We start from the raw sequence: 13,528 nt of genomic DNA on the forward strand, positions 1-13,528 counted from the left end.
CAGGACTGAACAGACAGAGTAAACGAAAGCCCTTGTCCCAAACATCTTATAATTTCAATATTTTATGTGCGCGTGAAACAAATAAGAAGGCATCAAGGGAAGATAGGATGGGTCAACAATAATAGCATGTTTTTGCATAGATTATCTGTGTGCATAATTCTAAACCTGTCAATAACATCCATTACAACTCACCATGTGCCTGGGTAGCAATTAGGAAATCAGAAAAGGAAATAAAGCAAAAAATCTCTCCAGAAGCTTTGAAGACTATAACACTAATGGCTATATGCGGAACAAGTTTCCCCTCTCAGAAAGAACACTGGAGGAAATCTATTTTTAGATGTTTTCAAATGACAGTTTTACAAAATGAAACCAATCCAAAACTTGGAGCAAAATGTAGGAAGGCATGGTAGAGTAAGGGGAACCATCACTTGGTAATATTTCCAAACTGAAAGACATTTGTTACAGTGTTAGAGATCTGGAATAAGGTTTTTAAAAATTGTACTTTATCCTCTCACTAATCTACATTCTTATAGCTTTTCACTCCCACATTTTCTCAATATGTGTCTTCTATGAGACTTTATGCATTAAAATTTAATCCTCAATTACTCATACAATTTATGTCAATGTCATTGCTTTGGTGCAGTTTGAAAATGTCAGCCTAGCATTAATTTCAGATCCAAGATGGTCTGACATGGGTCTCCAAAAAGAAAAAGAGAAACTAAACCAGAAACAACTCCAGTGAACTGCTAGGTCCACATAATCTCTTGTCTTTCATACAACATTTAATATGTATATTTAATTTTGTATGTAGTACTCATGCAGTTTGTGGCCCAGTATATTGGACAGACAAGGTGGGTGAGGTAACGTCTTTTATTGGTCCAACTTTTGAGACAAGCTTTTGAGTTTACACAGAGCTCTTCTCTCTCACTAACAATAAAAAGTACTGCCTCACCCACCTTGTGTCTCTGTTTACTCTTGTACTTTTTGCAGGTTCTTATTTTATTAAACAAGATTTTTGGCATTTCTCTCTGTCTCAACCAGGTTCACTGAATGTCATTTGAAATTCTCTATCCCACTATATTAGTGTAATTATTTTGCATTGATTTCATATTCTGTAGGAGTGTGTATGGGTCCTCTGAATGATCTTTGGATCTGAGAATGGTAGGGTAAGAAGGGACATAAGTGTCATTTAGTATAACCCCCTGCCAAGATGCAGGATTTGTTGTGCCTAAAGCATCCAAGACAGAAATGGCTTCCTTTTGAAAACCTCCAGTGAAGAAGATTTTATGGCCTCCCAAGGCAGTCAGTTCCCATTTTCCTACTATTCTTATGAATAGGAAGTTTTCCCTGAGATTTATCTAAATCTGCTGTGTTATATTTTGAACCCATTGCTTTTGTCCTTCCATCCGTGCAAAAGAGAACAACTATCACCACCTTTTTGTGGCAGCCTACAGATTCTTATTATATCCGCCTTAATCACCTCTTTGCTGGACTAAGTATACACACTTCTTTTAGAGTACGTCTACACTACTAGGAAGATTGACCCTGCCATGGTCAATCTTCTGGAGTTTGATTTAGCATGCTCAGTGGGGACATGCTAAATTGAATTTACAGGACGCCGCTGTTGACAATGGTACTCCTGCCCCACATTAGGAGTAAATGAAGTCAACGGGAATGCAGTTTCCTGTCGACCTCCCTTAATGGAGACAGCACAGAAGCCCGAATTAAGGTATGTCGACTTTAGCTACGTAATTGACATAGCTGATATTGTGTACCTTAATTCAGCCTTCCCTTGTAGTGTAGATCTGTCTTCAGCCTTTTCTTGTATGGCTTGCTTTCCATCCATTTGCATCCATGTATCTTCAAGGGTACCTTCACTGTCTGATCTATCTTTATACGCTCTTCCATATTATTCAGTTTTCTGCTGAGTGATTGCCCCCAGCTGCAAATGGCTGTCTGTGGGAAGTATTACCCTGTCAAAATTTATATGAGGTTAGAAAAGGGTGTCTCCCAATGTTTGGAGGCTAGAAACTTTGCTCCATAATTGACCAGAGAGTTGGATGCCTGCAAAGACTAAGAGCGCTATTTCTGCAGCACTCTTAGTCCGTGTCACTTGAGGAGCAAAGGTTCATGTTCCAGTGATGAACTCTAAGTCTCTTCATGTTAATGCAAAGCCATCATGTTTTGTTAAGATATCAGAGGTATTATTAAAATAAAATCCAACATGAATTAAAATAAAAATACTTAAAATTTTTCATGCTATTCATTAAGGAACAGATTCCCTTCTGGCCTTCACTTACAACAGCTTCTGCAATACTACCGTACAGTATATAGAATTTAAAAATCTATGTAGATGAAAGGGGATTTGCTCTTGTGACTTTAGTACAGTCTTTCAGCATAGATCCATTTTGCCTTAGACGTGTCTGAATGATAGCTTTAGATGTCATTAGCAATTTTTTTCTTTGCGACTTAGCAGCAAAATGTGAAATCTTTCTGCTGCATAATACACAGGAATTAGTGTGATGAAATGAGCAGAGATCAGTTGCTCTACATGTAATCTGAAAAAATTGGGAAAAGGCACCACCTAGTGCTTTCTCTGTAGTATTGAAAGAAACTCTCATGAAAACAACAAAGTCCTGTGGCACCTTATAGACTAACAGATATTTTGGAGCATAAGCTTTTGTGGGCAAAGACCCACTTTGTTTGCTCACAAGAGCTTATGCTCCAAAATATCTGTTAGTCTATAAGGTGAAACAGGACTTCTTGTTTTTGAAGATACAGACTAACTTGTCTACCTCTCTGATACTTGTAAAAACAATGAGGAGTCCTGTGGCACCTTAAAGACTGCCAAATTTATTTGGACATCAACTTTCATGGGCTGAAACCCACTTTGTTAGCCTCGTTAGCACTGGTCCTCCAGATAGTAATGTAAGATTCCCAACTTTGTATGTGTGAATATATCCCTGCCAAACTGAAATTTCCACTTCATGTGTTTGATAAAGTGGGCTCTAGCCCATGAAAGCTTATGCCCAAATAAATGTGTTAAGCCCTTAGGATGCCACAGGACTCCTTGTTTTTGCTGAAATAGACTAACACAGCTACCCCTCCAAAACTTATATCTTTCCTTTTGGCCATAGTTACTTCCCTTCCCTCCAAAGCTGCAGTGAAGTTGTGAATATATCTTTAAGTAGTGATGCAGATGGGTAAATTCCTTAAAGTTATTTTAAAAAAAATGTTCTTTTGTGTATACCAATTAATAATACTCACCTGGCTCAATGTTAGGTATTTCAGTTGGGAATTGTGATAATTAAAATATCACTTTATCATCAGTATTGTGTATGTATTTTTATTTGCATTTTTGATATAATACAGACAGGAGAACAAAGTCACTGCTTGGATAAGCAACTTTCACTCACTTCATTGAAGTCTGTCTGTTTACACCAGTAATAAATTTGATAAAGGGAATGAAAAACTAGTCAAGGGACCTTCAGTGAACGCACTTGCTATACAGCAATGGAAGGAGTTCTTCCCTGGGTGTAGTTAATTTAGCTTCCTGAGGCAGTAGTTACGTCAACAGAAGAATTTTTCCATCAACTGAGAGACACAGTTATGCCAATTTAACCAACTGTCTATGCTTGGGGTTAGGCTGGCATAACAGTCTCCCTTCAGGGGGTGTGTGGATTTGTCACAGGGCTGAGAGATGTAGCTATGCCAATGTAAATTTCCAGTGTAGTTCGGCTCTTTAGATGACTGCTGGGGACTGGACTAAATGACCTTTTGAGGTCCCTTCCAGTTTTGGTGTTCTATAATTCTAAAATAGAACTGTATTAACAAAGGGGATTTTTGCATTCAAATCTCAAAATTAAAAAGCAAAAAGACTGAAAATAAAAGGTTGAGATTCTTATATTAATTTGCTCAAATTATCAATCTGTGGGGTTCTGGATTAGCTGTGCTATTGAATGTAGCTCATGACAATGCACACTATGTATAACACAATACATGCAATGTAAGTATATTTAAACTCCATAGCAGTGTGTTAGAATCCTTTAATTATCAAAGCACCTGCTTTGTCCTGGATCTCTGATCTCTCATAACTAGCTGGGGAGTAGCTTCTGTGTTTGCAATTTGTTTGGAGGGGTTGAGTTCTATTGCTGTCAGGTTGGGTGTAGGTTTTATAGAGTGGATTATATGGATATGGGGCAGGTTCTTTCGGGAAAGAGAGGTTTTTATTTGGTACAAATTTCATGAGGGGATGGTTGTTCAGAAGGGCTAGTTCTGTGGTAGGCTAAAGGAGCCACTCATATAATTCCTGTCAGGGGAGAGGAGAATCTTATCAGGCTCTCTCTGGAGGACACAGATTCCATGGGTGAAAAGGAATTCAAGTCTAAGCCTTCTGGTTCCCTCCCTTAAACCTTCTCCTCAGAACCCACCACGTAACACTTGCCTTTCTCTCATGAAACCCACTCCCCAGGATTTCCCATGGAAAGTGCTATGTGATGGGTTCCCTGGTGGCAGATCAGGTTATTAAACAGAGGGAAGTGCTACAGGGCAGGTTCTGTGGAGGAAAGGGGAAGCACTGTGGGGTGACTTCCAGGGAATAGGAATGGGATCTATGGAGGTTTTGGGGAGTGCGGTGGGGCAGGTGGCAGTAGCAAAGGTGGAGTTTGTGAGGAGAAAGAGGAGCACTGAAGGGCAGATTCCCCAGGGCAGGGGTAGGCTGAGTGAATGGGGGATGGTGAGAGGCAGATCTGAGGACTTGCAGGTTCTGTGGCGAGGGAGGGAAGCACTGGGGGGCAGTGGGACATTGTGAGTGGGGAGAGGGGAGCACTGTGGGGTGGCCTTCTGAGGGAAAGGGCAGTGCTGGGGGAGGGAGTGCTGCCGTGCAGGGTGGGTTCCTGAGGGCAGGGACAGAGCTAGCTCTGGTGGAGGGGGGAGCACTGTAAGATGGGTTGCAGAGGGTGCGGCCATGCTCAGGGCCAGACACGGGAGACCTGCAGGGGAGAGGGGAGAACTGAGGGTGAGTTGCAGGGGCCAGGGAGGTGAGCTCTGTGAGGCAAGGGCAGGCTGCTGGGGGCGGGGGAGAGTCCTGCGGGGCAGGCCTGGGGTGGTGGAAGTGGGGCAGGCGGTGAGGGGGAGAAGGGAGTGCTGTAGGGCAGGGGTCAGGCCGGCCCTGCAGCAGAGGGGCAGCGCTGTGGGCACGAGTGCCCGCCCGGTCCGCAGGCTGCGGCGCAAAGGAGAAGAGAGGGGCGGGGCTGGTTCCTCGGGTCTGGCCGGCAGGTTGGGCCCCGCGGTGTCCATGGTGACGGCAGCCGCCGGCCGGCGCTGGGTCTTGGGCTAGCCGCCATGTACGACCGGGCGCCGCGGGCGCTTTCTGGCCCCGCGGGCAGCACCGAGGCGCACGTGGGGCCCGGCTCCTACCAGCTGCGGGCCGGGAAACAGCAGCAAGCAGGTAACGAGCTGCAGCGACCCCTGGCCCCGGCTGTGCCGCTCCCCGGGGTGCGCCGCTGCTGCTGGGCCTCGCGGGGCAATCAGCGCCCGCAGACGCGTGGGCCCAGCTTCCCGCTGGGGCCGAGCTCGGGCAGGAGCCTGCAGGGCGGTGCCTCAAGGAGGCAGCGGCCAGGGCAGCTGAAACGTACACCCGCAGCTCTGGCTCAGGCGCCGGAGCAGCGCGCCCAGGCCCTGTTAATTTCAGGGGCGACCGGGCGAAAGGCAAGAGCCCAGTGGGCATCAGGGCGAGCACGTGAATGGCGGGCTGTAAAAGGGAGGGGGGGCTGTAATAGGTGGGGGGGGGGTCCCTCCCTTCTACCCACCCCCACCCCCGGCGCTGGCGCTGGCTGGAGGCGCCAGGGGAAGTGGAGACAAGTAGGTTTATTCCCGTAGTTCAGTGGAGAGCTACGCGGTTCCTCTCTCCATCCCATGTGCTCGTTTAGTCACTTAGGCTTTGTGTCCACTGGGAGGTTTTAAGTGCTGGTAGTTCCCGTTAGGATGGCCCTTGCACATAGACAGCACATGCAGCTACATAGACCCCAGTGTTCATGGTGCCCTGTGCTGTGTACTTCTAGGGACAGGAGCATAGGCTGTGCCGGCTCCAGCAAACCTGTCCCCTGCCCCCCTGTGGGCTCTGCACTTGGGTTCCAATGGCACATGGCCTCCCCACCCACCAGGCTCAGCACTGGGGCTCTGATGGTCCTCGTGCCTCAGTTCCTCTCCACCTCCCTGGCTGGCGCAGTACCAGGGCTCCAGCAGCTCCCAGCCCCTTCCCCTGAGCTCAGCACCAAGGCTGTGGCAGCTCCGAGCCTCATGCCTGTCACTGTCTCCCTCTCACTGCAGGCTGTGGCCAGCCCCTGCTCATCTGGCAGCAGCAAGTAACGTGAGCATGGGCGAGAGGACTCCGACAGAGCAGGGGACAGCCATGTGACCATAGGCTGGAGAGAAGTGATGCTTTGCACTTCAAAGTGCCATTTCTCTCCAGCCTGGAGTGCAGCCACCCACGGCTCCTCTGGACCATGCTTGCTCTGCCTGCTGTCACCTGTGCCTCCCATCTGCTGTCTGAGGTTGCAAGTGAGCCTCTCTCCCTGCCCTGCTCCAGGGTTGCCAACCCTCCCAGACCAGGCTGCAAATGGTGTCTGATTCAGGAGAGCTGGCAACCCCTCTTCCCCGCAGCTTCTGCACTCCACAGCCCAGCCATGGGGCTGCATAGGGAACCAACACTGGTAGGGGTTACAGCGTTGCTCATATGCTGCACAGAAGTTGCTGTTGTGTGTCCACACTGTGCTCCTTGTGCCAGGGTTGTATCCACATGAGCAGCTCTTGCAGTGCCACAGCCTGAAGTGCATTGTGGTAGCTCTCCCACTGTGCAGTTGGCCACAGGGCGCTTTGGCAATGGTTTGCAATGCTTTGTGGGGAAGACAGTATCACATCATGCCTGTTTCCCAATCCCATGGTCGTCCTACTAAACCCACGGCTGGTTTTCAACTGAAGTGCAGGGTGGAAGGGCAGAGTCTGATAGGGATGGGAGCGTGGGGTGTGCATAGAAGGGGCTGGGAGAGACAGTGTGTTTTGGAGGATGTGCGCATGCTGTCTTATAAGTTCAGACAGTGGCAGGAAGCAACCTGTCTGAGGCAGAAACCCCAACGTTAGCCCCCACTGCCTCCCTCCTCAGCTCTTTGCACGGCAAACTCTCTCACGCTCCTGTACTCAGATCCTGCCTCTGTGCTCAACAGCATGAGCAGTCCACCTGAATGGTTTGCTCTGTATCTCAGAGCAGATCAGTACAGTGTGCAGGCTGTACAAAATGGAGCTTTGAGAGAGAATATGCACATGTCCTCAGGGCGGGCAGGCAGGCAGCCAAATTTAAAAAAAAAAAAAAAGCACAGCAGCCACTGGAGGGATTATGGGACATTTCCAGAGGCTACTTACAACGCTGCAAACACCTGAAGTGTCCACACGGTCACTGAAGGGTTAAAGCCACTGCACTGAAAGCTCTGTGTTTTTTGTTGAGATGATTTACCTCCTAGAGCAGGGATCAGCAACCTTTCCCAGGCGTAGTGCCAAAATGTGACCTTATGACCTCTATGTAGGGGCCGTGTGCCGGTGATACTTTTTAAATTCACTAAGAGTCTTACTTACAGCATGGTGGATGCTCTGCCTCAACCCCATGCTGTTGGGGGGAGGGGCCTCAGCGTAGGGGCCCTCTGGTATCAGCCTTGCTGTGCAAAGGGGGCTCCAGGAAGGGAGAATCTGGTTTTAGCCCAGTGAGGTGGAGGGGTCTCTGGCAAGCGGGGCTGCAGCCTTAGCCCTGCAGCGGGGTACTCCGCAGCAGGGCTGTTTATGCAGCTCCGTGGAAGAAGCTTCGCGGGAAGGGGACTCTGGCCCTGGCCATGCAGAAGGGGCTTGGGAGGAAGAGAAAGGGGGCTCCAGTCCTGGCCAGAAAAGGGGAAGGGAGTTCTGGGGGGGTGGAAATGGGAACTCCAGCCCTGTGCCATGGTAGGGGCCCTGGCCCTTTGCTTCTGCCTCCTCACATGCTGCATGTGGGAGGAGGGGCGGGGCTGGGGCCCCCATTGCATGCCACTCTAGATTGGCTCCTGTGCCGTGGTTTGCTGACCCAGTCCTAGAACATAGTAACTGCAGAGTTAGGCTATGTCTGCACTACCCCAGAAGACTGACCCACTTGTGGTTGATCTCCCGGGGTTCAATTTCGTGCGTCTGGTAGGGATGCACAAAATTGACCTATCAAGGAGTTGGCAGTCTACCACTGTACTCAACATGGGACACGAGCAGTAAGGGACGTCAACAGGAGAAACTCTTACATTAACCTTCTTCAGGTACGTAGATTGCAGATATGTCGATTCTAGCTATGCAGTTTCCATAGCTAGAATTGTGTATCTGCAATTGTTTTTCTTTCCTTAGCGTAGACATAGGCTTGCCAGTATGGACATCTCTGAAATTACAACGCCTGCGCCTGATCTACTGTGCTGTAACTTACTATTGTAAACAAGGCCATAGAGGTAGAAAATACCTGCCTAACATCTCTGCTCGGATTTTATATCAGGACTGCTGATTGTGTTGGTTCTCAAAATTGAGAGGATGTGACTCCTTTCTTTAAATTAAACTATCTCTTCCAGGGATTTAAATGTGGTGGACTTGATTCATATATCCCACTGGCTTTACACTTCTGTAACACCTGTGAATTAAGCAGTGTTATTCCTGGCTTGGTCCTGTGTATGAGTAGAATTAGGCCTGGGCACTTTTCCTAGATGCTGTTCCTAAGATGTGCTGCTCTAAGGAATGGAGGATTGATCCCATACCAACCAGAAGCAGCACAGTGCTTCTGTGGGAAGGGGTGTGTGAGGGTGGAGCAGATACAGGGAGAGAGCAGGGCGTGAGAGGGGAGAGGGTGGGTCATGGGTGAAGCATGGGGTAAGAGGGGCATGGACAGGGAAGGGGTGCGTCGTGGGTGGAGCATAGGGTGCAGAAAGGGCATTTGGCTGGTGCACCCCCTAGAGTCTCTGCAGGTCACCTTTGGAGGTTAGTGTGCTTCCATAGAGTGCTCCATTGCTTAATAGTCTTTCAGTCAAACTTGTAGGTCAACCTACAAGTCAATGGAATTGATGCAGAAATCATTTAGTGAAATTGTATGGCTAATGTTATGCAAGAAGTCAGCCTAGATGGTGATAATGGTCCCTGTTGACCTGAAAAATCTGTTCACGTCTTCTGTAAAAGCAGGAATCTGCAGGCGGAGAGTTTGGAAAAGGTATAGAAATGGGCTTCAGGACTCTGTTAGCTGCTGCAAATTTAAATATAGTTACCATGATGGCTTTCTGTTTTACAAAATAGTTTTATTTCTTTTCATGTCACACACTACCACATTCTTTATATATCTCCCATCTTTTCAGTGGAACAGAAAAATTAGATGAACTAAATTTTTTATTACTGAAGAATAATTTTGATGCATGTATGGAGTATTTGCTTCTTCAAATTCTTATAAGTACAAATGATTTACTGTTTATTCTGCTTTCTCTACTTGCAGATGGATATGCTCCATTTCTTTCATTGACGAGTCGAGACTTTGCATTTGCTTTTCCACATGCTGAGATTATTGATGTTCCAGGACCAGGGTACTATGATATTGCCAAAGTACAGGTAAAGTTACAGAATTTGCATAAAACTCATTGGGACAGGAAATTTGCACCCTGACTTCCTAAGCAGTAGTCAGTGATTGACTTCCATGGTCTGGCAACATCTGTGGTCCAGCATCCCCGTGGGTGCTTCTGGGCTGGAGCTCTCATGGGGAAAAGCTGGGTCCCACTCTCATCAACTCCTCTCCTGCCCTCTGGAGATTCTGGAGCACTGCACATAGTTCATTTAATCACTCAAACTCAGGGAGGGAGAGGGCTAAGCAGGGCTGGGGTGGGAGAGTTGCTCTGGGAGAAGAGGCAGGACAGCTGTGGAGCCCTGTAGCTGAGGGGAGCAAGCAGCACAGCCTTACTGCTCTGGGATTTGGTCCGCTCTGTGGAGTTGCTTTCCTGTCCCCTGGCCACAGAGCTCCACAGCCACCCTATCACTTCCTCTGAGCATCTCCCCCACAGTCCCTGCTTAGTCAGTACTGGCCCCTCTGCTGCTGCTGGAGCAGAGCACGGTAGCCAGTGGCATCAGGAGGAGCAGCATTGACCTCCCTGGTTTGACAAATTCCCTGGTTCTGGACTGGTCAGCTCATGAGGGTTCTGGATGGGAGATAAAACCTGTACAATCCTTTTCTCCTCTGTGTTCTGCCTCTACATGCATTGACCCCCCTTCCCCGAATCTGCTCCTTTCCCCAATAGACAACTTACAAAAGAGCCCTCAGTGCTTCTAAAGAAAGATGTTGCTGGCTGTTTGGTGCCAGCTAAGTGCCCACCTGTTTTTTGGGAAGTAAAGGCACTTTGACGTTTGACACTTAAAGTGCTACATGGCAGGGTGGCACTTTGAAGTTTGACACTTCAAAGTTGCCACTGGGAGAATTAGCCTAATGAAGTGCTGCATATTCATTGCAACACTTCATTAGTATTCTCCGATCAGGCTGATTACCATGTCCCCTTTGAAGAAGGGGGCTAGTGCAGACACAGCCTAGAGCTTTATAGTTCACTTTTGGAATTAAAACCTGATTTTCATGCTATCTGTTAGCAATTATGAGATATATAAAAACAGTGCTGTTCATGTAAGCATTAAAGAGTTTCAGAAGTGTGCTGCTGTTTTATGGTGGACAAATTCATTATTATGGCTATGTCATTGCAAAGTACGACACTTGCTTTTTCATCTTCACTGCAGATTCCGTTAAGACTCACTGGCTACAGTTGACACCCTCCAGTGGGAAAAGGCAGAAATACAGTCAATTTCATACTGTCACACTACAACAGCAATTTTTAAAAGTATCAGGTCTCTTTAGTGGTCTCTCTCACATTTTGTCTTCCTGCTGCATCTTGTTTATGTTTCAGTTTGTAGTATGAAAAATTAAATAATCCCTCAAAGTAGCAGTTTCTATATACAAAGCTTTACTTTGTGTTCAAACAAAGTAATTTTAGATTAGCTGTGTAGGGAAGGGTGCTATGTCAGCAGCACTTAGTTGATTTTCTGTTTTGCCAGGGTAATGGTACAGGTAAACACGATGAGAAGTGGGCAAATAAATCCATTTTAGAAAGATATTTTGTTCCTTTCTTCCCTGGAATGTCATATTATGTGACGTTGTTTATTTAATGTCACACTAACACAGCATTCTATGGAAACTGACATAATGGAGCATAAATGATAAATGTGACATGATGTGAAACAACAGAGGTCAAAAACATAAAACAAATAATTTCTGACATTTTATATTTCTGTAAAATTTGCATTTTTAGCATAATTATAAAAATGCATTTCTGTAACTTCTGGTTTATCAATTGGTTATGGATAAATTGTGCTATTGTCATCAATGATTATCAAATATAGTAGCAACACTGATGCTGAAATAAAGGATTTGGTGCTCCTTTGATGTTCTAGTCTCACAATACAGTATGTCTTAGTTCCCTTTAGTCTGAGACATCAGGAGTACCTCATTAGGTATCTAGAGGGTGTCATAAGGCAGAGGGAGGGAACTTGTTCTTCCTTGCCTCTGAGGATAGAACAAGAGGCAATGGACTGAAATTGCAGCAGGGGAGGTTCAGGTTGGACATTAGGAAAAAGTTCCTAACTGTCAGGGTGATCAAACACTGGAACGAATTGCCAAGGGAGGTGGTAGAATCTCCATCACTGGAGATATTTAAGAGGACGTTAGATAGATGGCTTTCAGGGATGGTCTAGAAAGTGCTTGGTCCTGTCATGAGGGCAGGGGGCTGGACTCGATGGCCTCTCGAGGTCCCTTCTGGTCCTACTCTTCTATGATTCTATGATTCTGTTCCTTCTACCATGTTCTGAAGTAAAAGGTGAAGCCTAGTCGAGAGGTGGCCAACCTTTTTGCATTTGGGGCCACATGGCAATTTTTTTTTTTTACATGTTCCAGGGGCTGAAGACAAAATAGCCCAACCAGGCCCCCCAGTCCTGAGGCTTAACCCCTCTTAGCCCCAAACCTGCCTACAATCCCCAGGATTAACCTACTTCAGATGACAAGTTTCATGTGCCGCTCTTCTGTGGTCACAGCTTCCCCCCCACTAAGCATGCCTTCCACCCACAGCCTGACTACATCCCATGCCCCATATTCACTTTGGTTGACTTTGTTAAAATGGCACTGCTGCCCCAGGAAAAGGCTTTGCGGCTGGGCATAAAAGGCTTTGTGGGCTGGATTCTGGCTCATGGGCTACAAGTTGGATACCCTTGCCCTACTCCTATCATGAGCCAGTTCTAATCCCTACAATAGCTGCGTGAGTAGTAATTCTGTAAATACCATCTCAAGGTGCTGGGCGTCAGTAGAGCCTCCTTCTTTTTTGGTTTCCTTATCATATACCCTTTGCTTTCTTGATGACCTATCTGAGAGGCTGGGCTGCTCATGAAAGCTAGAGGAGGTGTTATACCTGGGCCACAATGTGGGGAGCCTAAGGCTAGAGCTGGACAAAAAGGATGCCATCAGGTGTTGGCCCACTGCCCAGAATAAGAAGCAGATCCAGGCTTTCATGGGGATGGAAGCATACTACTACTGCTCCTTGGCAGTTAGTTCCCCTTCTGGAGCTTTGTAGGAAGGGCAAGCCAGGCCAGGTGTTCTGGACCAAGCAAAGCCACAGGGCTCTCTCTGCTAGATAAGGCACTCATTCAAGGCCCAGTGTTCAAACCCAGTCTTTTACAAACTCTTCCTGTTGTTCACTGATGCAAACTGATACTAAGGGGGAGAGACACCACACTGTGTACCTGAGCAAGAATCTGATATCCTGGGAGCAGCATTACAAGGCCATAGAGAAGGAATGTCTGGCCCTGGTGTGGGCCCTTAAAAAGCTGCATCCATACTTTTTTGGGCAGCACTTTACTGTGTACACTGACTTTTTGTCCCTGATGTGGCTGCAGCAAATGAAAAGGGCTAATGCTAAGTTCCTGCAATGGAGTGTGCTCCTTCAGGATTATGACATGGAGATGGTTCTTATGGGTGGGAGTGTCAGTGTTCTAGCGAATGCTTTATCATAGAGTGTGGGGCAGGGGTACTTCTCCCGGTCACTGGCTAAGTGGTCCCACTCAGCTCAGACTCGAAGGAGAGAGTTTTCTTGTTGTTTTCACTGGTTTGCATGCAGGGGTGTTATTTTAGGTTTTGGTAGGGGGGCAGTGGGGTTGACAGCCACACTGGGCACCAGGCAAGGTGGGAGGTGGCCCGCCTCCTATGTCTATGGCTGGGCTCCCCCCTTCTTTTCAAGGTGTGTGTGTGGCTGTGTTCCCTCTTTCCCTTCTGCAGTGGTTCCCAAGCTTTTCACTAGTGTGTACCGCAAACTGTTCGCAGACCCCCATGAAAGCCATGTACACATCATTAAATGAAAAAGGAAACCTCAGCATACATTATCAGATGACAATTCATAGCATTATTGGGAAGATGTTT

General features: G+C 47.1%; 1 protein-coding gene across 1 annotated transcript in view; it reads left to right on the forward strand.

Moving 5' to 3' along the window:
* Positions 1 to 5,329: 5,329 nt before the first annotated feature.
* Positions 5,330 to 13,528, forward strand: part of STPG2 (sperm tail PG-rich repeat containing 2) — a 400,844-nt gene continuing 392,645 nt past the window's right edge. The window contains exons 1-2 of the mRNA XM_074993576.1: positions 5,330 to 5,449; positions 9,530 to 9,642. Coding sequence (XP_074849677.1) covers positions 5,344 to 5,449; positions 9,530 to 9,642 — 219 coding nt within the window. The 5' untranslated portion in view covers positions 5,330 to 5,343. The remainder of the gene's footprint in view (positions 5,450 to 9,529; positions 9,643 to 13,528) is intronic.

Source organism: Carettochelys insculpta, chromosome 4 (assembly GCF_033958435.1).
Source record: "Carettochelys insculpta isolate YL-2023 chromosome 4, ASM3395843v1, whole genome shotgun sequence".
Classification (NCBI taxonomy): Eukaryota; Metazoa; Chordata; order Testudines; family Carettochelyidae; genus Carettochelys; species Carettochelys insculpta.